Source organism: Hordeum vulgare, chromosome 2H (genome assembly GCF_904849725.1).
Source record: "Hordeum vulgare subsp. vulgare chromosome 2H, MorexV3_pseudomolecules_assembly, whole genome shotgun sequence".
Taxonomy (NCBI): Eukaryota; Viridiplantae; Streptophyta; class Magnoliopsida; order Poales; family Poaceae; genus Hordeum; species Hordeum vulgare.
In genome coordinates this window covers 426954304-426982172 of record NC_058519.1, presented here as the reverse complement: position 1 = coordinate 426982172, position 27869 = coordinate 426954304, and the positions used below count along the sequence as shown (strand labels likewise).

The 27869-nt window shown below is 46.2% G+C and overlaps 2 protein-coding genes across 2 annotated transcripts; one reads left to right on the top strand and one right to left on the bottom strand.

The window, feature by feature from the left end:
* Window positions 1–1870: 1870 nt before the first annotated feature.
* On the top strand, window positions 1871–27869 carry LOC123426511 (dynamin-related protein 3A-like). The gene is made up of 20 exons (XM_045110353.1): window positions 1871–2295; window positions 3593–3875; window positions 3964–3992; window positions 4080–4181; window positions 4455–4523; window positions 4630–4689; window positions 5291–5404; window positions 5746–5794; window positions 7412–7518; window positions 13188–13280; window positions 13402–13494; window positions 13575–13712; window positions 14376–14489; window positions 16757–16891; window positions 17013–17037; window positions 26233–26354; window positions 26444–26590; window positions 27105–27157; window positions 27265–27364; window positions 27436–27869. The coding sequence occupies exons 1-20, from the start codon at window positions 1939–1941 to the stop codon at window positions 27559–27561; spliced, it is 2316 nt and encodes a 771-aa protein (XP_044966288.1). The 5' UTR covers window positions 1871–1938; the 3' UTR covers window positions 27562–27869.
* Window positions 19907–22142, bottom strand: LOC123426512. The gene has a single exon (XM_045110354.1). The coding sequence runs from the start codon at window positions 21947–21949 to the stop codon at window positions 21368–21370; it is 582 nt and encodes a 193-aa protein (XP_044966289.1). The 5' UTR covers window positions 21950–22142; the 3' UTR covers window positions 19907–21367.

Genomic DNA, 27869 nt, shown 5'->3' with positions numbered 1-27869 from the left:
TTTTGACGGTTTCGACATGCTGTCATGTCGAGGAAGGAAATATGATGCATAAGTATGATTGACGGGTTATTCTAATGAACAAAAAACGTTTGGAGAAACGAGGGATTCAAGAAATAAACAATAAGTTCATAATACTTGAGTCGCCTTAATGGAAAGGCGGTTCACGGAGATGGCGAGTTGCAAAATGTTCAACAAGCCGGCGTGAGGGTGAAAATGACTTACGAAGGAACTGTGATATCAGATTCCACTAAGTACTGGACAAACAGTTATCTACCAAAGTATACAGAAAGAAAGATCTACAATGGTACGCAAAAAGGAATTTAATAACCCTAGACGGCGGTAAAATATGGGGGAGCAACAACTAGTGTTCACGAGGTTCTCTCAAAATATCGAGGAAGTTATTGCGAGATTCAAATCTATACTTTTCCCACAACCTATCATTTGGGAAGATTTTCATCAAGGAATCAAATAGATCTGTAATGGCGATGGCTACAGGATGAACCCTATGAACTCTGTTGAACTACAGTGAGCGACCTAAGCAGATGCAGTACAAGAAATAAAGCCTTACCTGATGGCGTTGGCGGAGGCGGAAGAAGTTTGCGGTTCAGACATTCATGTTCAAGATGGACCATGATTTGCCCAGCACGAGGCACAAGGCGAAGCTAGGAGAGCCGACTGCGGCCCAAGACATAAAGACGACGACTTATGACCCATATAGAAGGAGAGTCTCAAGAAGTTTCCTTGCCTTAAAAGTAAGACGAGTTAGAGATATGTCAAGTCACAAATTATACGTGACCCAGATTCCTGTAACCCTAGGACCTCGACCTATATATAAAGGCGAGTCTCTAAGGCTAATAGACTTAAGTTATCATCAATCGAGAGCTAGGTCAGGCAAATCCGCACCCTTGTAATTGATTTCCACATCAATATACACAGAGTAGGACGTAGGCTTTTACCTCGATGAGAGGGGCCGAATGTGGGTAAAATCGTCTCTTCCTCCCTACTAACCCCTTTGAGTCGCCACATGGTTGCAATGCCCCCCTCACTAAGTCTTCTCAGGAGGACATCTGCCGTGATAAAACCACGACAGTATGGGTAACCGTTGGGTATGGGTATGGGCAAAGTTTTATACCCGTGGGCATGGGTAGAATTTTATATCCATTGACTATACAGGTATGGGTATGATATTGCTCTACCCTGTCTATACCCTATCCATTGTCATTCTTAAGTAGCCTTGGAGTTATGTGAAAATTATACCTTCGTGGAGCGCGAGCAACTTGACAATCATCGAATTCGTGATCCTTCTAGTGGCTTGCTCCATGCAACAAAAAAAGTTTAGATGAGAACGTGCAACCTCGCCAGCGCCCCCTCCTAACCTTCAAGGTCTAAAGCACCGTCAATGTTGATCTTAATCCAACCTAGGTTCGATGGACGCCAACACTAGAATCTGCTATAAGCAAAGAAAAGATAAGCAAAAAATTATGTATATGCATATAAAGATGGAAATTCCGTTTTTCTGTAAATTTCATTAAAAATGCTATTCCCTTCGTTCTTAAATATAAGCTTTTTAAAGGTCACTACAAAACTATATAGATATATATAAACATACTTTAAAATGTAGATTCTGTATGTAGTCAACTGATAAAATCTTTTAAAGACTTATATTTAGGAACAAAGGGAGTAGTATGTAGTATTTTCGTGTAAAAAACGTTTTACATTATATTATGAGATGGATGAAGTATCTGTTTTCGTTTGTGTATGCAGGAAACTTTCTAAATTTTCGTTTTCATTTCCGTTTTGTAGATTTTCGTTCTGTTTTGATGCAGCAGGTGTCTCACACAATACGCACATCCACACAAAACCCCAGCGAAGAAAAAGAGAGGAAAAGAGCCCAAAGCGTTTCCTCTCGTCTCCCAAAACCCAACACTGTCGGCGGCGATGGCTGACTCGGCTGCTGCTGCTGCTGCGGCGGCGGCGCAACCCGCGACAGTGGGGCAAGCTGTGATCCCGCTCGTCAATAGGCTGCAGGACATCATGGCGCGGCTGGATGGTGACGCCGCCGCCGGCGTGGAGCTGCCTCAGGTGGCGGCGATCGGCGGGCAGAGCAGCGGCAAGTCGAGTGTGCTAGAGGCGCTCGTCGGCCGCGACTTCCTCCCGAGGGGCCCCGAAATCTGCACGCGCCGCCCCCTCGTGCTCCAGCTTGTGCGCCACTCGGCTCCCGAGGAGTGGGGCGAGTTCCTCCACGCCCCCGGCCGCCGATTCGACGATTTCGAACACATCAAGCGCGAGATCCAGGTCAGTTTATCTGCAATTGCTGCAGCTTTGCTTTGCTGCGTGCGGGTGACATGTTTGCTGTCGCTGGGGGCTTGAAACGAGCGCCTCGGTCTCACTGATTGATGTACTAGCTTTGCTTGTTTTCCCAGTGTATGCAATATGTTTGTTGTAATGCTGGATACCCGAAATTTGTGCGTCAGCCTTGGTGACGGCTGTAGCTTTGCCTGTTTGCTTCTCGTACTCTATAGGCATTTTTGTTTTGCTGATTCCATGACTTAAATAAAGGATTATAGTTAGTAAGAGTACCACTCTAACTCTACATAGTTTGCAGTTTGGGTAATTTGTGGGTGGAACAACGATTATGCTGACATGCTGTGTTACTTCTGCATTAGCATCGGCCAATATTGCTGGATAAAATTTTATTAGTTAATGTTCATTTTCACACTATTTTTTCTTGTAAAAAATAACCGTTCCTTAAACTTTGCAACAGATATTGTGAATCATGCACTTTAAACATTACTATGGACCTTCCAGTCCGTGCACACAATTATTTCTTTATGGCGGCACAATCATGATCAGGAGTCAGGACAAAGTTCGAAGATAGTTCTGTTCTTTTTTCTATAGCATGGCATCGCATCACTTTGCAAGATGCAAGTAATCTGAATATTATCATGCATCCCCAGTATATCCGCGTATTTACTACTCCCTCCGTCCCGAAATAAGTGTCTTAAGCTTAGTACAATTTTGTACTAGAGTTAGTACAAAGTTGAGACAGTTATTTTGGGACGGAGGGAGTATCATTCAATTTAACCTATTGGTGCTTGTTAGCCTTGCTCAAATGCCGAAGCCAGTTGGACACTAACATGCGGGAGAATCATACACGATAAATATACTTAGATTCAGAAAGGTTGCCTTTATGGAACACTCCGGAGAGTTTTTGTAATTGCTTTCTCGTGTGATAGTAGTACCCAGCCCCCCCAGCAATTGATGGTCAAAGGTAGAGAAGTTTGATTGCAGGCTTTCTAGGACGCACATAATGTATTTTGGAATGGAGGCAGTATTAGTCTATATGTGTATTTTTTTTCTTGTCCAACTTATGTTTTCATTGTATTAGTAAACATTTAAGTCCTGAATATTTAACTTTGTTCCTTCTGTTTTATTTATCTTAGTCGTGTGAGACACTGATTTTTTCGTCTATTCATCTTATGGCACTCTTTCTATTTGTAGCACCTCTCAAATAATATTTGAAACTGTATTTTTTAGTAATTACATGCCTTCATAATGTTCTCACGAGATCAAATATATTGCCTGCTTTCAGTCGGAAACAGACAAAGAAGCTGGAGGTAACAAAGGTGTCTCTGACAAACAGATTCGTCTGAAAATCTTCTCGCCAAATGTAATTGACATCACCTTGGTTGACCTCCCTGGAATTACAAGGGTTCCGGTTGGAGATCAGCCTAGTGATATTGAGTCAAGAATAAGAACAATGATCATGCAATACATCAAGCATCCAAGCTGCATTATCTTGGCCGTCTCACCTGCAAATGCTGATTTAGCTAATTCTGACGCTCTTCAACTGGCACGGCTTGGTGATCCTGATGGTACTTAAGCAACTCTATGGAAGAATTTATTATGAAGTTCCTTGTAACTAAGAAGTGTAAACCTAACTGTTTGCTGTCTTTCTGGTAGGATCTCGTACAATTGGTGTTATCACCAAGGTATTAATGTGCTGTACAAAATTAATACTGCAAAGTTGTTACCTTACTCTGTGATCACAATTTTGATTTGCTTTTCAATGGCCCTAGCTGGACATCATGGACAGGGGTACTGATGCTCGTAACTTTTTACTGGGAAATGTAATCCCCCTCAAGCTTGGTTATGTAGGTATCGTGAATCGCAGCCAAGAGGTATATTCCGAGGCAAAACCACAAACCCTGATAATTTTGTTTGTCATTTTGAATTTCATGTTCTGACTGCTCTCTCTCTCTCTCTCTCAATTAAAAACACGACAAGAAATTCATGTGCTGTGCTGTTATATTTCAAAATTTGTTAGTTTTTGATAGGTGTTGGTAGTGAATTCAATTGGTTATTTAAACTTGGATCTTATCATGATAATGCTACTGCCTAAATTGATAGAGTTATTTGTTCTGACTTCTAACACAAGTGGATGATTCCTACAGGACATCAACTTTAACCGAAGCATCAAAGATGCACTTGCCTTTGAGGAGAAGTTTTTCTCGACTCTACCTGTATGCCTGGAACCTGTGAATTTTCTTGCAGCAGTACTATCCATTGTGACTGGGCATATTTTCATAAGCTGTGTCTGATTGTATTTATTTCCTTTTCTTGTAACAGGCTTATCATGGTCTTTCACAATGTTGTGGTGTTCCTCAATTGGCCAAGAAGTTAAATAATGTATTGACATATTGCTGTTAAATATTTGTTCTTGTACTTTTCTTGCTTCTATATTGCTTATGCTGTTAGTCTCTTTATACTTTATTTACCAATAATACCCTGAACAAGCATCAACATACTCAGGCTCCCAGGAGATTTTTTTTTAATACTAATCTGATGTAGGATGAATTATTCTCAATTTACTGCAAGATAAAAGTTGAAACCTCTAGTTTTAGCATGTAACTGAGAGTAATTTGATAAAAGTTGGTGTGGTTAACAAAACTTTTAAGTGGATGAATATAATGCTCCCTCCGTCCCAAAATTCTTGTCTTAGAATTATCTATATATGAATGTATCTAGTCACATCTTAGTATTTAGAGACATCCATTTCTAAACAAACCTAAGACAAGAATTTTGGGACGGAGGGAGTATTTCTTAATTAGTAACTAATGAACGTCTTGCTGAAAAAGGTCAAGCCTTTGCCGTATGTATTGATGCACTATCCATGGGCACCTTCGTTTATCCATAGACACTGTCTATGATGCTTCCATAAGTGATATTAATAAATGTAATGGTTCTATCTGTGCACCTCATCATTGCAACTCTTGGCTCTTATTTGCAGATTCTACTAAAGCACATCACAGATATGCTTCCAGGTTTGAAATCTCGAATAAATGCTCAGTTGGTAGCAGTTGCCAAGGAACATGCTGCATATGGTGATACGGCAGAATCAACGGTAATTACACTGATATTATATAAGTATAAATTGTGAATACCTGCTTTATGATAGAATTGTCATTTATTGCTGGAATGCCTTAAACTGTGCATATTTAGAGTTTGCTATATCTTATGTGCATTGGCATGATAATCACTTATTAGTTATTACAATTATCATATGTCATGCTCTGTTGAACTACATACATGACACATCACACCTGACTCCCTTATGAATGTTGTTTTTCTCAGTAACCATATATTTACCTGGTCTTCCCTTGTTTCACGCACATGTTGGTTTGTTTCTAGTGTCATTTTTTTGTTTTGCTTTTCAACCCTGCCTTTTTGGTCTTCTATATGCAGGCTGGTCAGGGAGTCAAACTATTGAACATATTGGGAAAATATTGTGAAGGTAAAGAAGAATGATCTGTTCCATTCATTGTAAAACCTTAACTTACTAAATTTTGTTTTGTTGCTATTTTTAAGAACTATTGCTGTTATAGTGACTCAATCAACAATCCTTTGTAGTCCATTTCCATTCAATAACTAATCCAAAACTCAGAAAAGTACTTCTATCTTTAAATTACAGTAACTGTCTAGAAAGCATTTGCTTGTTTATTTGTACCGTTGTGGAACTCTTTTAGTTACATGACAATTTAGATGTAAGAATATCAAGAACTTATTTTCTGAAGTGTTTGATTTTCCTAAAGCTATTGTTTGAAAGGACCGACATGGTCGACTAGAGGGGGAGGGGGTGAATAGGAGACTACAAATTTTAATCTTGTTTGTCAATTTTAGGGATGTGCGGATAAATAGGGTTTACTAGATATGCAACTAGGTGAACACAACCTATATGACAAACACAAGTAGTACTAAATATGTTAGGCAACAAGGTAATTAACAAGCCTACAAGCATACAAAGCAAAGTGAAGCGCAGGAGGGATTAACCACAAGTGAGACCTGGACGCGGATTTTATCCTGAAGTTCACTCTTCCTTGGGGAAGAGCTACTCTCCGTTTAGGGCGGTGTTGGAGCCAAAGCTTGCGGAACGCCACGGAAGGCTCACCGTATCTCTTTCGGGTCACCCCCAACGGATGAGCCTCAATCGCTCGGGGTTGGTCTTGAAGGCGACCACCACACCTTTACAAGCTTCTTCGGAGCACACCACAAGCAAGGAAGCTTCCGGAGGAACCTCTAACCGCCTAGGAGCCCAAGCTCCAAGAGTAACAAGTCAATGTTGAACAAATGTTGTGGGGAACACGAATTTGGTTTGATCAAAGTGTAGATCTGGTCTTGCTCTCCCAATCCCCAAAGTTTAAACAAGTTTGGGTGGAGGGATTGAGAGTATTGAGCAAAATGGGGTGTAGCAATGGTGGAGCTCAACAAGACGTTACGGTTAGGGACGGAGGAGGAAGAAGGGGCCTTTTTATAGTGTTCTTGGCTGGGTGGGGGATTCTGACCATTGGACCCCGTGCGCACGGGCTAAATCAGCCCCTTGCGCACGGGGTACTCAGAGAGTTTCGTGGTACCCTGTGCGCACGGGGGTCAAAAGACCCCATGCACACGGGCTACTCAGAGAGTTACTGAATGCCCCGTGTGCATGGGGGGTCAAAAGACCCCGTGCACACGGGGTCTCCAGAAAGTCTGTTAAAACCAACTAAGTACCTGGGCACAACACATAAAAGGCATATGGATGGTGGTAGATGTAGGAGGGCTGGTGTATATGTTTTGGAGGCATTCATACACAACACAAATCCACGAAGACCCTTCTTAATAGTGCGGTTTTTCCTACGACTCAAATCGAACCAAAACGAAAACCTTCAAGTCGCTGGAAAACCATGCATTTGATCTTTTTGAATTGGGGGGTCACACAACTCCATCAAGAACTTCATGGAACCAATATCCTGAGATAAACTTTAGTAACCGATATTAGTTCCTCTAACCATATTGTCATCACACCAAAATACAATTAAGTGCCACATGCAGTTTCATTCTTTTTCTAATTTTAATACTATTTTCATGTTTTCAGCTTTTTCTTCGACGGTGGAGGGAAAAAATAAAGTGTCAACAGATCAGCTTTCTGGTGGAGCAAGAATTCACTACATTTTTCAGTCAATTTTTGTCAAAAGCTTGGAGGTTTGCAAAAGCAAAAGCTTGACATATTACACAGCAGACATGTATCCATGTTATTACAATTCACTCTGTGTTAATATGAGAATTAAATTTGCATAGAATGAGAATAATGCTCCCTGGGACTAGTTTGCAAAATATTACTCACTTTACAGAATTATGCTTCATCTAGCACTCCGCCAAATATACCCTTTTGCTTCATAAAAAACATGTGTCTCCTGGTCCTGGACTTGATAATGCATCAGCCAGCTGCTGAGAAAATGACTGCATGCATCTGTTAGAGTTAGCGCATGCTTGAAATCTCAATCTAAGTCACAACTGAAAGCCCTTGCTGCTGCAAACCCACTAGATACACAGTTGGGCTTAATGGGCAGCATGGCAGGGCGACACAGCTGGGAAGATGGTGCAGCAGTTAATGCTTAAGTATAATAGTGATGCGTGCGGTTAGCAGTGAGCGGAACAGGTCCTGACGATGGAGGTTCCTGTTAGGAAATATGCAACTTGTATTCCCATGAGGCCATAGGCCGATATATATACATGTACAGGTGTGGACTATATGCCGGAAACCCATTATACAATGGGATAAGTACGAAGGGGTACATGGCTATATTATATACTCCCTCTGTTCCTAAATATAAGTCTTTCTAGAGATTCCACTATTGAACTACATACGGATGTATATAGACATATTTTAGAGTGTCGATTCACTCATTTTGCTCCGTATGTAGTCCCCTATTGGAATGTCTAAAAAGACTTATATTTAGGAACGGAGGGAGTATACTCTAACACCCCCCCTCCTCAAACTCATGGTGGATGAACAACACTGAGTTTGGAGAGATAGAAGCCATGTTGCTCTCTAGTCTGGGCATTCGTCAGAAAATCCGTCAACTGTAACTCTGAAGGCACATACTGAAGAGCAATAACCTGATACTGCACACCAGCACGCACATAGAAAGCATCAACACCAATGTGCTTGGTGAGCTCATGCTTCACAGGATCGCTCGCAATGCTGATAGCACCTGTACTGTCAGATAAGAGCAGAGTAGGTGTAGTGACAGAAACACCAAAATCCTGAAGTAACCATCGTAACCAAGTCACCTCTGCCGTCAAAAGAGCCATCGCTCGCAACTCAGCCTCTGCATTCGAACGTGAAACTGCGGTCTGTTTCTTCGTCTTCCAGGCAATGAGAGGACCACCAAGAAAAACACAGTAAGCAGAAAGTGAACGGTGATCTGAAGGATCACTAGCCCACGTAGCATCCGAATAGGCCTGAAGCTGTAAAGAACTGGAGCGAGGAAAGAATAGACGGTGGGAGATCGTGCCCCGAAGATATCGGAGAACACGAAGGAGGTGACTATAGTGAACCGAGGTGGGAGCGGAGACAAACTGACTCAGAATATGAACCGGATAAGAGATATCCGGACGAGTGACAACTAGATAGACAAGACTGCCAACAAGATGATGATAACGCGTCGGTTCAGGCAGGGGGTCACCATCAATATCACGGAGGTGAACATTGAGCTCCATGGGAGTCTCAACAATGCGCTCGTTAGTAAGAGCAGCACGAGCAAGAAGATCCTGGATATACTTCTCCTGGGATATAAAAAAACCATCAGAGGTAGAAGAGACTTCAATCCCAAGAAAGTAGCGAAGAGGTCCAAGATCAGACATAAGAAACTGCTCACTAAGACGGGCCTTTACAAAGGCAATATACTCGGGGTCATCACCAGTGATGATCATGTTATCAACATAGAGAAGAAGAAGAGTCCGACCATGAGGAGAAAGGTGGACAATCAATGCTGGATCATGAGCACTGGCTGAAAAACCAGCGGCAGTTACCACAGAGGCAAAACGCTCAAACCAGGCGCGGGGGGCTTGCTTAAGGCCATAGAGAGAGTGACGAAGACGACATACCATGCCATCAGGAACAAAATACCCAGGTGGTGGCTGCATGTACACCTCCTCACGCAGCTCACCATTAAGAAAGGCATTTTTAACATCAAGCTGAGATACAGACCAGTGGCGTGCAGAGGCCACGGCAAGAAGTGTACGAATAGTGGTCATATGGGCCACATGAGCAAAAGTCTCATCGTAATCACGACCATGTGAGCCACAAGACGAGCTTTATAACGCTCAAGAGAACCATCAGAGCGAGTCTTAACCTTGTAGACCCACTTACAAGTGATGGGACGGACACTGGGGGGAAGGGAAACAAGATCCCATGTACCAGTGCGTTCAAGAGCAGCAATCTCCTCTGCCATCGCAAACTGCCATTCAGGATGAACAACAGCCTGACGATAGGAAGTCGGCTCAAGAACAGCAGCACCAGTGGTGGGAAATCCAAGGCGATCAACAGGCGGATGAGGACGAGAACACAAGCCATAGGTAGGCTGAGACGAGGATGACGACACATCCGCAGAGGCATCCACATGACGTGAACGACGAGTGTAACACTGAGGAAAAGATGGAATAATGCAAGGAGGGATCGCCAAGGTAGAATCGGGGGGTGAAGACGAAGAAGACACCGGAGATGAAGGTGCAGAATCCAGTGGCATGCTAGGGGAGGAAACCGTGGGAGATGGTGGTGGCAAATCGGCAAGAGGTGGAGAAGCAGAGGTAGCGGAACGAATAGACAAAGGCTCGATGGGGGTGATAGGTGTGTCAGGGAAAGTGAGGAAAGAGATATCCTCCACTGAAAAGGTTGAGGAAGATGGGCGCGGGTAGAAGGGACGAGACTCATCAAAAGTCACATCCCGAGAGATACGCATCCGACGACCGATAGGATCCCAACAACGATAGCCCTTATGCTCATCACTATAGCCTAAGAAGACACACTCAACAGACTGAGCAGTTAGTTTGGTGCGTTCTCAAGGGGCAAGAAGAACATAGCAAACACAACCAAACAAGTGAAGCATCGAATAATCGGGAGAATAAAAAAGACGCTCGAAAGGAACACCACCCTGTAGAGCAGCAGAAGGTTGTAGATTGATGAGATAGGTGGAGCCGTGGAGATGGAGACGGCCTCAGCCCAAAAATGAGTCGTGAGAGAGGCAACAATCATCAATGCACGAGCCGTCTCAAGAAGGTGACGATGCTTGCGCTCAGCCACGCCATTCTGAGCGTGAGCACCAGGACAAGAGAATTGAGAAAGACATGAAAAGAAGCTCCAGAGTCCAGAACCCATGGGGATGTACCTGACTATGTAGAAGGTGGTTGCTCAGTGCGGGAAGCATCAGTCACAGAACCAGCAGTACCCGTCGAGGAAGAACCTGAAGCAGCGAGCAAACGCTTAAGTCTCAGAATATCCTGCTCAGTCAAAGCGGTGGCTCAAGATGTCGAGGTACTAGACGAAGTCCCTGAAGATGATGATCGCGCCTTACGCATGTGTTTCTTCTTCTTGAAGCACTGAGACTCGACATGACCATCCAGGTTGCAGTAGCCGCAATGTGGATGGGGGCGGCCTGAGCCGCTAGGAGGAATGGGCAAGAGTGGCGGAGCACTCGAGCGAAAAGGAGTCGGTGCAGCATGTGGCGTAGTGGGAGCTTGAGCAACGAGCACAGAGGGAACCTCGAGTAAACCAGCGCCACGTAAGCGAGTCTCCTCAGCACGAATCTCAGAAAACGCCTCCATGAGAGAAATATGACCACGAGCAAACAACTGAGCACGTCGGGGCTCAAACTCCTTACGGAGCCGAGACAAGAACTCGTAGACACGATGAAACTCCAAATTGGCTTGCACAGCCTGGCAACACGGGCAAGTACACCAGCACTGCGGAGAGAATCAAGCTGGCGCGAGATAGCAGAACTCTGTGCATAGGAATCATCAACAGTGGAGTCACCCTGCTGAAGAGCATGCTCCCGACGGACCACAGAGAGGTATAAGGCATCAAAGGGCTCATAGCGCTGACGAAGACAGGTCCACATCTCAAAGACACTAGGAAGACCCAAAAACTCAGAGGCAAACTAAGGCAGAATACTAGCAGTGAGAACAGCTGCAGCACGAGCATCATCATCAAGCCACTGGGTGTAAACAAACAGAGCACCATGATACGCCTGAAGAGCCTCCTCATAAGTCAAAAACTGCTCATCATAAGCACGAACAACAGCCTCATCAGCAAGCTTAGCTGCATCCTTCGCAGCCTGATTAGCATCCACAGGAAGAACCCGTGGCGTCGGCGTAGTGGGGGCCACAGGAGGAACCGGACGTGGTGGACAACGGACCTCGCCAGAAAGAACGCCCCATAGACGGATGCTACGCATATGAATGTGCATGAAGCCAACGAACTCGATGTAGTTAGTGCCATCAAAAATCACCGGACAACGAGGAACAACAACATAACCCGATGCAACAGACATTTTATTAAGGAATATGCAGCTCTCCCGGCGGCAGTAGAGATCACGAGAAACAGCAGAGAGCAGGGACAGGTTCAGGCGAGACGACGGGGAGGAGCAACGGTCGGCGAGATCCGGCGAGATCTAGCAGTTGGCGGCTGGATTGGGACAACCCGCAGTGCGATCCAGAGCGGGGTTGGTGACGGGGTTAACTGCGAGCGGGTTGGATCGATCTGGGCAGGCTTGATGGAGTCAAACCAGAGGAAGACGACGGGTTGGATCGCAGCTGGTGTCTTCCTTCGAGTTCTGATGGATTCGATCCAGAGGGAGAGCAGCGGCTTCAATTCAGAAGGAACGGGGAGGACGTGGAGAACCAGCTGCTGCTGCGAGAGAAAAGCAGCGGCAGCGGCCACGGAGGATTAATCACACGAGTTGCAACGTGCAAAAAATTGACCTAGCTCTGATACCATGTTAGGAAATATGCAACTTGTATTCCCATGAGGCCATAGGCCGATATATATACATGTACAGGTGTGGACTATATGCAGGAAACCCTTATACAATGGGATAAGTACGAAGGGGTACATGGCTATATTATACATACTCTAATAGTTCCATTTTGCCTCCTTAGCGTTTTGTTGCTTCTTGTCAGTTGAGCTCCATGTTGTTCACAATACTACGCAAGCTAAGTGGTTTTAGTGGGTGCTATGAGAGCAGAAATGTGCGAGGTGATACTTTAACATAAACTTCATGTCATGAATTGAGCCACACAGTGGCAAAAAATAAAAAATAAAAACAAATTCACAGTGAACAGCAACTTCTACTATTTTCTAGATCAAGTTATTGTGGCGATTTTCCTTACTTATTTTTTATGTAGACTGATTTTGCATTTTGTGCAATGGCTGGTTCTTTGGTGATGACCTCTGTCTCCATAGTCACATTATAGTATTTTTCTGCCTTAACTTGTTGTGTCCCCTATATCAACATGCTGTAGGGGAAAAAGTTGTGCACCGTAATAAACTTAGTGTTATCTTCCTGCAGATCCTTTTAATTTCTGGGCAGAAACAATTACCTCGTGCTAGTGTTACATTATCATCGCATATAGCTATATGGCATTACAAACTACTACCTCCGTAAAGAAATATAAGATCATTTAGATTACTACTTTAGTGATCTAAACACTCTTATATTTCTTTACAGAGGGAGTACATTTTATATTCACATCATTATAGCAACAGCATGTGCCATAAATCTTCACCTGTTTCATCTTGTGGTTCACATATTTCCTTTTTTGTGTGTGACAAATCTAGTGGTTAACATTTCTTAGTTACTTACTCTATGAAGGAAATTGACCCTTGCAAGAATATAAGCGATGAAGATATCCGCACGAGCATACAGAATTCTGACGGTCCAAAGGGTGCTATGTTTCTGCCAGAGGTTTACCTTTTTTCTGGATGATGCAATCCTTTCTTGTTAAATTTTTGTTATTCCAGTTAATGTTTTCTTACCGGACTCCTCCATGCTCAGAAGTATGTTTTTTTTCTATTATAAATTGTAGGTGCCTTTTGAGATTCTTGTGCGAAAGCAGATAGGCCGTTTGCTTGATCCGAGTCTTCAATGTGCCAAATTTATCTATGACGAGTTAGTCAAAGTATGTACTCGTAACTATGTTATTCCTATCAACCTCTAATTACGTTAGTTATAACTTATAAGGTATCCTGAATAATGCAGATTAGCCATGGTTGCTTAACTAGCGAGCTGCAGAAATACCCAATTCTTAAAAGGCGGATGGGTGAATCAGTTAGCAATTTCTTGAGAGATGGTCTTCGACCTGCGGAAACAATGATAACCCATATTATTGAAATGGAGGTAAGTGTTTATATTCTGAGTTCTTATGTGCCCATTGGTCTTAACCATTGGATTTCTCCAATAGTAAAGTTTAATTTTCGGGGTGTTTACTATCCACAGTATCCTGCAACTAAAGTAACAAACCATTAAACCATTGGTTGCTTTCATCTTACACTACTGGATATGCTTTGCAAAGACCTGTTTTTTAACAATGTGGCCGCCATAACCTGTCACTTTGGTTTAAGTGTCCCACTGTACTCGTGTCCCCTCGGTATTAATGCAAGGATACAATCTTGAGTATCCTAACAAAAGTTGGTTATTTATGCATTTATTACCAGTTAGGTTTTAAATACTGTTGAACAAGTTAGGTTATTATGAGCTCAGCATTGTGACGATCTATCTCAGTTGTAATTTTATTTAGTTTTTTCACAATCTAATTTCATGTTTTCCCATGTTCTATCCTGGTTTCAGTTATGGTAGTTACATTTTTCGCTGTTTGGTTATCTATTCCAATGAAGAAACTTTTTTTTTTTAACTATGGATTGGCACTTGACACCGGGGTTGCGGATTCATGCTAATGAATGTCTTGATTTGTTATTCGTTTGTGCACATACCTCCATTTTATTGTCTTTTGTGTTTATTTTCTTATATAAATACACAAATATTATACAAATATTTCTACAGATGGATTACATAAATACCTCACATTCAAGCTTTGTTGGAGGCAGCAAGGTTGTTGAACTTGCTAAGCACGAAGGTCTATCTTCGAGAGGACCAACTTCACTATCGGTTCACAAGGTACCATCTTTTCCACCTCAGATTTTGTATCTATTCCTGAATAACATAAAGGAGAAGTCCAATGTGGATGACTGGGATGTATACTTTGCAACAATAAACCTTTGCATTCGATTGCTCTGCTAGTGCTATCCGCGGAGTAATTTATTCTCTTTAGCACGACTAATCAATTTTTAATTGTCACTAAGAATTCAAATAGTAAACGACACCTGCAACAACTCCTTTTGAAGAAAACAATTAATTGAAAGGAGTAGGTCAACTGGAACGATGGCTCTGGAATCAATGTGGATGGAAGTTGTGTTCATACACAAATTGTACCTAACTTGAATAATTTTATGTCAAGAGATTACATACTGTCAGCATGCTCGCGGAATTCACTTCACTAAAAAAAGAGTGAAAACTGTTACAGTATATGTGGATTGCACTAGCCCTTTCCATCAGTTCGGACTTTTGATTGCGTTGGCTAGTGCATGAAGCTTAACATGGTATCAGAGCCAGGTTTTGAGTTTAAGTTCTGGCTTTCACAATTTATTAAAAATTGCTGGTAGCCCCCCTTTGTGTCCACGTAGAGGCCTCTTGAGTCATACGTGAGTTTCGCGCGGCGTCGCTCTCTTCCGGTTGCACGTGTTGACTTGTCTTCTCCGTCACACGTGAGAGGGGGTGTTACAGTATATGTGGATTGCACTAGCCCTTTCCATCAGTTCGGACTTTTGGTTGCGTTGGCTAGTGCATGAAGCTTAACAAAAACATGAATTTTCAGTGTTGAGTTTTTCTTGTATTAGCAGTCAACTACAACCTTTGTCACAATAATATAAGTAAGTAATTTGATTTTGTTTGAATTACTACATGATTAGTTATAATTGTTGACACAACTAATAAAATTAAGAAATAACAGAAGCCCCAGGACCAAATTCTGATCTATCTTCGACTGGGGCGAACAGACACGATAAGATGGCATGACCAACTATCTGTACAAACATCTAGATCTATACCTAAGAAGTACAACAAGGGTTGGGAATTCTGAATTGCAACTTTATTGTTGTTGTCTCTTGTACAGCCTCTACTTGTAAATATTACTCCTTTTCTATTAATAATATTTACTGTCACGGTCTCCCCACAGTTTTCCGCTCAAAAAACAATATGAGTTAGGGTTTGATTCAACAATAATATTGATTGCAACCTTATCACTAATCTCTCCACTAACAGTTGTTTATTTAGTTTCCTGATTATAAAGAATAAATAAATAAACAACCAGCTGATTAAGCCTCTCCAACTATTTCACACCCCTCGAAACACAATATTTGTGTCATTAAACCTCGTGCTTTACTTAAATTTTAGCCAATAGAATAATTACACAATTAAACATTTATACTCCCTCTAATCCATATTAATTGACGCACACTTAGTATAACTTTGTACTAGTTGTACTGAGTGTGTGACAATTAATTTGGGTCGGAGGGAGTACTACATTTACATTAGTAAAAGTATGATCTGAGACATGCATAAATATCTCATCAGTTGCTCAAAATTTAAGTTGAGTCCTTGAAGTTTATTATGGCACAGTTAATCCCTTAACCAATGGACCCTACTACCACCTCTTAATTGCAGGTTTATAAGATCATGATCTTCAGTATGCCTAATGCGTGATATTTTTCCTTCAAGTAGTTTGTAAGATAAGGCCTCCTTTGGTTCATAGGATAGGAATAGTACATGAATATGAAAATCATAGGAAGTGAAATGACATGCATCTCAATTCCTATAGAGGAAGATATGTCATTTGATGCATAGGATAGGAATTTTGTCATTGAGTCTAGCCTAATGTTTTATTTCCTTTGAAATGTGAAGAACTGATTCCTATCCTACATAGGAATAGGAATCCATTCCTACAAATCAAAGGGCTCCAAAGGATTTTTTTTCTACAAAGTTCGTATCCTTTAAAATTCCTACAATATTCCTATAAACCAAAGGAGGCCTAAGAAATAATTTGATAATGAGTACACTTATATATCATAAATATGGCTGTCCTCATATTGTTAGCATATATACTTTCTATGCATAAAATATATATTGTGAGAAACATGCATTCGACATGTACAATTGCTAGTAAACATAAGCCGGGTATAAATCAGTCTGAGCCTCAGGTTTAGCGAACTTGTGCGTTTTGTACACTAGAAGATGGTACTTGACATACATCAACATTTCTAATTAGTTGCTAAGCTCGTTTGATCGAGGGGAGGTGTTACATCTTTTTTCCACTTCACTTATTGCAGGATGGTGTTGGTATAAGTTCTGAGGTGCAGCTAAAATCTTCTACTGAGAACAATATACAGCTCAAATCTGAAAGAGGTCATAAGTCACGTGCTGTTTTTGCAAGAGATACTTCCAGAGGAGCAACAGCTGAGAAGGTTATCAGATTTGAAATATTATACTGTTACTTTTTCAAAATGTGTTTTCTAGATGTGTTATAACATGATATTAACGATTTCACCCAACTTCATTTTTCTGTCTTGTGTTTCTGCTGGCCAGGGATTTCAGCTTGATACTGATGCAGGTAAACCACTGTAGCTTAATTATACAAGTCATATGCTTGATCTGCATTTTCTCTGCTTTGGAGATTTTTATCATTGTAACTTTGGTGCAAGCATGATGTCAATCCAGGTTGCACTGAATTCATCTGATATTGCATTTGGGTCATGCTTTCCTGATAGTTCATTTGATTTCATATTTGAACCAGTTATATGATATATGAATAACTAAGCACTGTTCATTTGCTAGTAATATGTCTAAGAGGTTTAAGTTCCCATTTCCTGGCTGGTTATGGTTGGTGCTGGCAGATTCGGGTCATGGCTGAAACCTACAGTATATGTGGATTGCACTACCCCTTTCCATCAGTTCGGACTTTTGGTTGCGTTGGCTAGTGCATGAAGCTTAACATGGTATCAGAGCTATATTATATATGGGTGTGGACTATATGCAGGAAACCCCTTATACAATGGGATAAGTACGAAGGGATACATGGCTATATTATATATACTCTAACAGCCTGAACTGGGAAGACCTGGTTCAGGCTAACCAAGGTGCCGGTTGATCCAGGTCAGGCTTACCCAGGCTTCTCCAGGATGCTACCGAACGAGCTCCAGGCCATGCGTTGTGCAGCCGGGGCACCAACTAATTAACTCCTAGATCACATGGCCCAATCTGTGGACATATATGGGATTTGCTGATCGCCATGCACTGCTGCATCGGTGTATTTATAATACCATCTGTTCATTTCTTGTTTAGAAGAAAATAACCAGTTGCTTGTTGAGACGTGATACCATCTGGGTTGCTCGCCCCATAATGGTTTAACACGAATTTAACGAGTCACTGCTGCACCTGGCTGGGATAACCTGTCCTTAATCCTAGCTGTTCCGACAGGTTAACACAGGCAATTTGAATCCTGCTTGGCACAAATTCATACAATACAAAGACAAAAGAAAAATCTGCTGACGATCGAAGTTGAAATACAGTATGATATGACCAAATCGACCCACCTGTATGCCTTTGGTTTATAAATCTATTTGTGGGGAAACATTTACTCACTGGGAAGGCACATGATTGGAACACCCTTCGGTTGGGAATTGCCCATATAAGATATAAACTATCATATTTCTGAATACTACCTCGATTATCTTTTACTTGTCATTCCAGATTTTGATAGAGTATGTTTGTGGTAGAAACTAGGGTTCTACCGGCCCTCTGCCTTAGGTTATAAGGGTAGGAGGGAGGTTGGAGGAGACGAGGGCGCCGTGGCCGGCGCGACGGCGCCGTCTCGGCGTAGGGAGGAGGCGGTGGCGAGTAGAGGAGGCGGGGGCTAGGGTTAGGGTTCCGGCTCCTCTGGGAGCCGGGCAATAGAATTGTCTTATTGCTTAATTCCAAAATAACTGTTTACATCTGTTTATATAATCTCAATAACTTGGACTCTAAGATAACTTGGACTCTAATATAACTTGTACTCTAAGATAGCTAAGATAACTTGGGCTAAGCCCGTACTAATCCTGCCCATTGGGCCTCCTCCGTTGGTACGTCGTACCGGTCATAACATCTCTCCCCGCCTGCGCAAACAGCTCGTCCTCGAGCTGGAAGTCTGGATAGTGTTGAGTGAAGTCGTCACGCTGCTCCCACGTCACGTCCTCCTCAGGAAGGCCTTCCCACTGGATCAACAGGTACCACACCCCGCGACGTAGTTGGGCCTGCAACACCTTTGCTGGCCCGGAAAGAAGTCGCCCGTCAGAAGTCGGGGGTAGTGCCGGCGTTGCCGCCGGCGGCTCCCCACGGAAAGGCTTCAGGAGCCCCACATGGAAGACGTCGTGGATGCGAGTACCGGCCGGAAGCTGAAGACGGTAGGCCACCTTGCCGATGCGCTCCAGCACGGAAAATGGCCCGGGTAGCGCGGGCCCAACTTGCGCTTCGCACGAGGGTCAAGGGACTGTGTGGAGCGGCGAAGGAGGCGTAGCCACACCCAGTCACCCACCGCAAACTCTGTGTCGCGGTGATGATCGTCGTAGTAGCGCTTGGACAGCTGCTGAGCCTGGAGAAGGCATTGACGCACCTCTGCAAGCATCTCGTCCCGGCTGCGAAGCAGGTCGCCCGCCGCCTCAGTCCGAGCCGTCTCAGGGTCAACCGACAGGATAGGCGGGGGCGGTCGGCCATAAACCACCTCGAACGGCGTGGCTCGCAGGGCGGAGTGATAAGAGGTGTTGTAGCAGTATTCCGCCCATGCCAACCAATCCACCCATGCACGTGGACGGTCACCTGTAACACAACGCAAATACATGGCGATCACCTTGTTCACCACCTCGGACTGGTCGTCCATCTGAGGATGGAAGGCCGTACTCATGCGGAGCTTCACGCCCGCCAGGCGGAAGAGATCACGCCAGACATGCCCCGTGAACACCGGGTCCCGGTCGCTGACGATCGAAGCCGGAAACCCGTGGAGACGGACAATTCTGTCGAAGAAGGCACGAGCCACAGAGGCGGCCGTGTAGGGATGGCCGAGCGCGATGAAGTGGGCGTACTTGGAGAAGCGGTCGACCACCGTGAGGATAACAGACTTGCCGCCCACCTTTGGAAGGCCTTCGATGAAGTCCATGGAGATATCGGCCCAGACTTGAGAGGGCACCTCCAAGGGCTGCAGCAGCCCAGCCGGACGTAGTGTCTCCGTCTTGTTACGCTGGCAGGTAACACAAGACCGCACCCTGTCCCGGACCAAGGCCCGATCACCGGGGATGTAGAAATCAGCGCGAAGACGGTGAGACGGTGGAGGGTCTTCTGCACACCCTCGTGTCCCGCCGAGTGGGCCAGCAGCAGGACCTGGTGACGCAGATCGCCGTGATCCGACACAAAGAGGCGATGCCCATGTAGAAGCAACCCATCCGCCAGGCGCCACGGCTCGGCCAGGTCGCCGGCTGTGAGGCGCTGCCGAAGAAGTTGAGCGTCCGGTGCGTCGGAGGTGGCTCGACAGATGTCGTCAAGGAGGGCGAAGGAGGGCCCCGAGCGGATGCAGAGAGCTGCCCCGTCGGAGTCGCCGGTGTTCGAGGCGTGGTCGGCGTCGCGGCGGGATAGGGTGTCGGCCACGGTGTTAAGGCGACCCGGACGATACTCCACGGTGAAGTCAAAGCCAAAAAGCTTGCTGATCCACTGGTGCTGGGGAATGGTGGAAAACCTTTGATCCAATAAGAATTTGAGGCTGTAGTGATCCATGCGAATCCGGAACGACCTCCCCCAAAGATACGGGCGCCAGTGGCGTACGACATGCACCAAGCCAATGAGCTCCCTCTCATAGGCCGCGAGCTTATGATGGCGCGCGGCAAAAGGCCTGCTGAAGAATGCAAGCGGTCCGTCTCCCTGATGAAGGACGGCGCCGAACCCCACACCGGAGGCGTCGTAGTCCACCATGAATGGCTGGTCGAAATCGGGCATCTGAAGTACGGGACCCGTCGTGAGGGCCTTCTTGAGGGCCTCGAGCGCCTCCGTGGCCTCCGCATCCCAGGCGAAGGCGTCGTGTCGTAACAGTCGCGTGAGCGGGGACGCGATGAGGCCAAATTCCCGGATAAATTTCCAGTAGTACCCCGCGAGGCCCAGGAAACCGCGGAGAGCCCGTGACGAGTGGGGTGTCGGCCAGGCCGGACCGCCGCCACCTTGTCGGCGTCCATAGCCACACCCTCGGCCGAGATGACATGGCCGAGGTAGGTGACTGAAGGTGTGCCGAATGAGCACTTCGAGCGCTTAAGATGAAGATGATGCGCTCGAAGCTCGTTGAAGACGACGGCGACGTGCTGAAGGTGCTCTGCCCAAGAAGCGCTGTAGATAAGAATGTCATCAAAGAACACGAGCACAAAACGACGCAAGTAGGGGCGGAGGACGTCGTTCATCAAGGCCTGAAAGGTTGCCGGGGCGTTGGAGAGGCCAAAAGACATCATCAAGAACTCAAAGTGGCCGTGATGAGTCCGAAACGCCGTCTTCCCGACATCGTCCGGATGCATCCGCACCTGGTGGTAGCCCGAACAGAGGTCGAGCTTGGTGAAGAAGCGCGCCCCATGTAGCTCATCCGAAAGCTCGTCGACGACTAGGATAGGAAATTTGTCCTTGAGCGTCAGAGCGTTCAGGGCACGGTAGTCGATGCAGAAGCGCCACGTGTCGTCCGACTTGCGGACGAGGAGGACCGGTGCCGAAAACGGCGATGTGGAGATCCGGATAATGCCCAAAGCGAGCATGAGTGCGCACTACCGCTCTAGCTCGTCCTTCTACAACTGGGGGTAGCGGTAGGGGCGCACCGCAACCGGCGCCGATCCCGGCAGGAGATGAATGCGGTGGTCATATGCCCGGGCTGGCGGAAGGCCCTAAGGCTCGTCGAAGAGGTCGTGGTGCTGCTGCAAGAGACGATCCAACAGGGGGTGTCCAGGCCCTGTGTCAGTCGCTGCCAGTTGAAGCTGCGGCGTCGCTGGAGAGGCGCCACCCACGCCCGTCCACTGGATGCGGCGACCCAAGCGCCAGAAAGTCACCGCCATGGCGTCGAAATCCCAGAGAATGGGGCTGAGGGTCCGCAAGAAGTCGACGCCGAGGATGAAGTCGAAGCAGCCCAGGTCAATGCCCGCGCACGTGATGGTGAAGTGCTCGTCGCCGATGGTGACAGGTACGTCTCGGGCAATCCCATGGCACCGAAGGTGGTCACCGTTAGCCACGGTGACCCGGAGTAGCTCCCCGCCCGTCGGCTGGAGCGCTAGGCGGCGCATCGTCGACTCGGGCAGGAAGTTATGTGTGGACCCCGTATCCAGGAGGGTCACCAGGCGCTCGCCGTTGATCGTCACCGGCAAGAGCATAGTCCGCTCGTCTCGGATGCCCGCGAGTGCGTGGAGGGATACCACGAGAGCCGTCGCCGACGCGGGCGCCGGGGCGGCGTCCACCGCAACTGGGCCAGGCATGTCGCCGGGCCCGTCGGTGGTGGTGTCCAACTCGACGTAGTCGGCCACCTCCAAGTAGAAGAGGCGCGGGCATACATGGCCTGGGACGTACGGCTCGTCGCAGTTATAACAAAGCCCCTGGCGACGGCGCTCGAGCTGCTCGGCCGGGGTGAGTCGGCGGAAGGATCGTGGCGCGGCCGGAGCGGGGGACGTCATCGGGCCCGGGGGTGGCCGCCCTGGAGATGGTGCGGTCTGGGCCGGCCAGCCTAGCGGCCGGGCGCCGCGAGCCGGAGCCGCCTGCCGAAGGGCCTGTGTGCGGCGCTCGAAAGCTCGGGCGTAATACATGGCCGTCTGGAGGTCCTGCGGGCCACGGAGCTCGACGTCCACGTGGATGTGATCCGGCAGTCCGCCCACAAAGAGCTTGGCCCGCTGACGAGCCGACACGCCGGGCGCGTGACACGCCAGGGCCTGGAAGCGGTCGGCGAAATCCTACACCGTGGAGGTGAAGGGAAGGCGGCCGAGCTCCGCCAGGCGGCTCCCTTGGATCGGTGGTCCGAAGCGCAGGAGGCAGAGCTCGCGGAAACGCTCCCAAGGGGGCATGCTGCCCTCGTCCTGTTCCAGAGCGTAGTACCACGTCTGTGCGACGCCTCGAAGGTGATACGAAGCGAGCCAGGTGCGTTCCGACGCCAGTGTCCTTTGGCCCCGAAAAAACTGGTCACATTGGTTGAGCCAGTTCAGGGGGTCCTCGTTGCCGTCGTAGGTGGCGAAATCCAGTTTGGCGAAGCGCGGCGGTGTGTGGTTAGGGCCGCCCTGGTGGTATGGCTCGTTGGCGCGGAGCAGTGGAGGGGTCTGCGCCGGGTACCTGTCGGGAACGGCGAAGCTGGGGGGCCCGCCGTACTAGGTGTGCGGTGGTGCCGAGGCCGTCGTGTAGACCGGCTGTGACGACTCGGTCACCCAGGCCGGTAGCGGCGACGGGGAGGGGGGGAACCGAAGCTGGTTGAGCGGCACTCCTGGCGCGGCGGTCGGGCCCGACCCGGAGGTGGCTGGAGTCAGCGGCGGCAACTGTAGGGTCGGCTGTCGTGGCCCCACCGAGGGTGGTGGAGGCAGCTGTAGTGGTGGCTGCAGCGGCCAGGCCAGCGCGGCGGTTGTCGCCAGCAGCGGCTGCTGCCAGGGCGGCCAGGACGGGCCGGCGTTGGCTGGTGGTGGCGCGGCTGGCTGCGGCCCATAGGGCGCGGCCAGGTATAGCCGGATGCCGCCAGGTCACGGATCGCGCCGGTCAGCTCCTCCGGGGTGAGGACGGCCGGAGGCGGCGCGGCAGGAGAGGCCGGCGCAGGCAGGTGCGGCCCGTCGGCCGTGGTGATCATCGGAGTGGTAGTGGGGGACGACGGTGCAACGGTGGAGACGGGCGGCGATGATGACATGATCGAACCAGAGTCTCGTGATACCAAACTGGTAGAAACTAGGGTTCTACCGGCCCTCTGCCTTAGGTTATAAGGGTAGGAGGGAGGTTGGAGGAGACGAGGGCGCCGCGGCCGGCTCGATGGCGCCGTCTCGGCGTAGGGAGGAGGCGGCGGCGAGTAGAGGAGGCGGGGGCTAGGGTTAGGGTTCCGGCTCCTCTGGGAGCCGGGCAATAGAATTGTCTTATTGCTTAATTCCAAAATAACTGTTTACATCTGTTTATATAATCTCAATAACTTGGACTCTAAGATAACTAAGATAACTTGAACTCTAATATACTTGGACTCTAAGATAGCTAAGATAACTTGGGCTAAGCCCGTACTAATCCTGCCCATTGGGCCTCCTCCGTTGGTACGTCGTACCGGTCATAACAGTTTGGATCCAAGGCAAGGGAAATCCTAGCCTTGCCAAGCAAGATTGGTCATTTGGTAAAAATATATAGCTTTGGTGGCAATGTAGCCTGCAACTTTTACCTAATTAGTAATTAATACAAGCCCTTTTGAAAAAAAGTCTCCTGGCACGGGGAAATGAGCAACCATGGAAACAGTAGTATTGGATTAGTGGAGTTGTGGTCATCCGGACTGCTTCTTTGTCTTGACCACCATCCATCAGGGCATGTGTTAGAGCGTCACTGCTGTGGGACACATAGACCACCCGCTTTTGTCCCATTTATCCATTATATAATTTCGTTGCTGAGGAACTTTGATTAGTTACTTATCAACGTATATTCTACATTTGTTTTCTCAGAAAAAAAACGAGAGTATATTCTGCATTTTAGCCTTCACGCAACTGAACAATGAGCGTTGCTTCTATGGGCTATCTTAAACGGGCTAGATAAATTACGTAATAATATAATGACATGATTGTATTTTTATATGAGAAATCTACTGATTAATATGTTCTGGGCATATTGGACAAAGTTATCTAACTTCGTCTACGCACATCCTAGGAATATAATGATATCTACCTTTGAACGTCAGCAATGATTGATGAGAAAGGACAACCTAGGCATACTCCCTGCACCCCATAATGTAAGACGTTTTTTACATTATGGGACAGAGAGACTACATGAGAAGAAAATAAATCCTGGGGGCACTTAACTAGCACACTGTACATCGTTGTTTCATGTATCCCGTGCATCCTTTCGGAAGCAACCCTAGAGACACAACCTCGATATTATATACTTTGGCCCAAAAATATGTTCTGTTTGTATCCCCATTGAGGTGTGGAGAGGCCTTGGGACATAGCGATAGTATGGCTAACCAAACTTTTCAACCTCATTTTTCGGGCAAACAAGATGCCAGAAGAATGGAGACGGAGTATATTAATACCAATCTTCAAGAACAAGGGGGGTGTTCAGAGTTGTACTAATTACCGTGGAATTAAACTGACGAGCCATACAATGAAGCTATGGGAGAGAGTCATTGAGCACCGCTTAAGGAGAATGACAAGCGTGACCAAAAATCAGTTTGGTTTCATGCCTGGGAGGTCGACCATGGAAGCGATTTTCTTGGTACGACAACCTATGGAGAGATATAGGGAGCAAAAGAAGGACCTGCATATGGTGTTCATTGACTTGGAGAAGGCCTATGATAAGATACCGCGGAATGTTATGTGGTGGGCCTTAGAGAAACACAAAGTCCCAACAAAGTACATTACCCTCATCAAGGACATGTACGATAATGTTGTGACAAGTGTTCGAACAAGTGATGGCGACACTGATGACTTCCCGATTAAGATAGGTCTGCATCAGGGGTCAGCTTTGAGCCCTTGTCTTTTTGCCTTGGTGATGGATGAGGTCACAAGGGATATACAAGGAGATATCCCATGGTGTATGCTCTTTGCGGACGACGTGGTGCTAGTCGATGATAGTCGAACGGGGGTCAACAAGAAGTTGGAGTTATGGAGACAAACCTTGGAATCGAAAGGTTTTAGACTTAGTAGGACTAAAACCGAGTACATGAGGTGCGCTTTCAGTACTACTAGGCTCGAGGAGGAGGAAGATGTTAGCCTTGATGGGCAGGTGGTGCCTCAGAAGGACACCTTTCGATATTTAGGGTCAATGTTGCAGAAGAATGGGGATATCGATGAAGATGTGAACCATCGAATTAAAGCCGGATGGATGAAGTGGCGCCAAGCTTCTGGCATTCTCTGTGACAAGAGAGTGCCACAAAAGCTAAAAGGCAAGTTCTACAGGACGGCGGTTCAACCGGCAATGTTGTATGGCGCTGAGTGTTGGCCGACTAAAAGGCGACATGTGCAACAATTAGGTGTTGCCGAGATGCGCATGTTGAGATGGATGTGTGGCCACACAAGGAAGGACCGAATCCGGAATGATGATATACGAGATGGAGTTGGGGTAGCGCCGATTGAAGAGAAGCTTGTCCAATATCGTCTGAGATGGTTTGGACATATTCAGCGCAGGCCTCCAGAAGCCCAGTGCATAGCGGACGGCTAAAGTGTGCTGATAATGTCAAAAGAGGCCGGGGTAGACCAAACTTGACATGGGAAGAGTCCGTAAAGAGAGATCTAAAGGATTGGAGCATCACCACAGAACTAGCCATGGACAGGGGTGCGTGGAAGGGTGCTATCCATGTGCCAGAACCATGAGTTGGTCGTGAGATCTTATGGGTTTCACCTCTAGCCTACCCCAACTTATTTGGGACTAAAGGCTTGGTTGTTGTTTATATTCTAACTTGGTGTTTAGTACCTGCAAGTTACTATACATTTGAAGTGTTTAATACCTGCAAATTACAATATATCAAACAGATCTGCCAATTATTGCAGCTGTATATAAGGAGATATGTTTTTGGACTATGATCTGAAATCTGGTATAACCAATGTAGGAACAAGTGTGGCAGGTGGAGGCCAGAATGGTCACTCACTTGTTGGTGGGAGTTTGTCAAGCATGTCAGATCCACGAGGTTACAGCCTCAATAGCTTATATTCTATGATTCGGTTAAGAGAGGTGAATTTACTATCACAAGTGAGCTTTGCAATATGTAATTCTTCAGGACTTAATATTTCATCTTCGATTCTTATCCTTGTTCTTACTAGCCACCCAGCACCTTGAAACCATCAGAAAACAAGACTGACCGAGACAGAACAGAGATAGCTATTGTGAAACTTTTGGTCAAATCTTACTATGACATTGTCAGAAAGAGTATTGAGGATGCGGTTCCCAAAGCTATAATGCATTTTTTGGTAAGTTTAGTGTATACAATGTGGTGATACCTGTTAAAGCCTTAAAGGTACCTTGTTGACTATCTACTTATTGTTGAATTTGCAATATAATTCTACCGACTTATTTGTTCTTTGCTCCAATTGTTACAGAGCTTTAACATACCTGTTGTTAAAAAAAAATATACCTCCAACGGTCGAATTATATATAAATAAAAAACACTGGATGCATCAATTAATCGCTGTTGTTATAATATATAACTCCTGGTGTGGATGTATGTCCCATGTAATATTGGTATACTCCGAATCAAAAAGACAAACTACTTCTTGAGAGAGGTTTAAGCACCTCTTTCTGTCCCTACCTAGACATTTTCTTGCATGAACTAAAAAGTTGCTGCTAAAAGTCATAGGTTCCAGCAACGCTGGTCATTGCGCCAAGCAAAGTATCATTACTTGTTAATTAGTGTTACAATTAAAATCTAACTTCCAAAGTAGTCTGTATTGGTGATACTGGCGTTTGACTGATCTTTTACTTAAGGTGAACCACACAAAGCGGGAGCTCCACAACGTTCTAATTCGGAAACTGTACAGGTAACTTGCAGTTTGGTTTTTGTACTTGCTAGCGAGCAACCCAATCGTAAATTTCAGATTACTTTCTATCTGGAAGAATCATTCTATAATGACGATCTGGTGTGCAGGGAGAGCCTGCTTGATGACATGCTGAGGGAAACAGATGAAGTACTTATCAGACGGCAGCGTATTCAAGAAACGCTCCAAGTTCTTGAACAGGCACACAGGGTATTTACTCCTCTCCTAGATGTTCTTGTTAACTTGTGTCGAGCATCCATTTGATGTTTGTATTTTTTCAGACGCTCGAGGAATTTCCCCTTGAAGCTGAGAAGCTTGAGAGGGGCTACAGCCTCTCTGAGTATGGCACTGGCCTGCCGAAAATCCCTGGACTCAGCAATCGCAATCCTAGGGGTATTCTCCCTTAACTTGTACAGTTGAAAGAAGCATCAGATGTACATGAACATTCTCATGTGGCATGTTGGTCGGACCCAGGTGCCGAAAAAGGGCACCTCTTCACTTGGTTTTGATCAAATCCTCAATCATTTTCGAGCTATTTGTTTGAGTTTTGAGCTGGGCATCCAAATTTTGTTCTACAAAGGCATTTCTTTGTAATCAGAAGCTGTGGCTGGAACAACACCGGGAGTAGATCAGTATGTAAGTTACCCCCCTTGTTAACCTGACAACGGGACCACCTGCACTTATATTATCATGCAAGGCTACAATTGCGATTTTA

Excerpts from the sequence above, each read along its gene's own strand:
- LOC123426511 (XM_045110353.1), top strand. The coding sequence starts at position 1,939 with ATGGCTGACTCGGCTGCTGCTGCTGCTGCGGCGGCGGCGCAACCCGCG. Across the intron at positions 7,519-13,187 it reads TTTTTGTCAAAAGCTTGGAG|GAAATTGACCCTTGCAAGAA; the intron begins GTTTGCAAAAGC and ends TACTCTATGAAG. Across the intron at positions 13,713-14,375 it reads CCCATATTATTGAAATGGAG|ATGGATTACATAAATACCTC; the intron begins GTAAGTGTTTAT and ends ATATTTCTACAG.
- LOC123426512 (XM_045110354.1), bottom strand. The coding sequence starts at position 21,949 with ATGCCTGGCCCAGTTGCGGTGGACGCCGCCCCGGCGCCCGCGTCGGCG.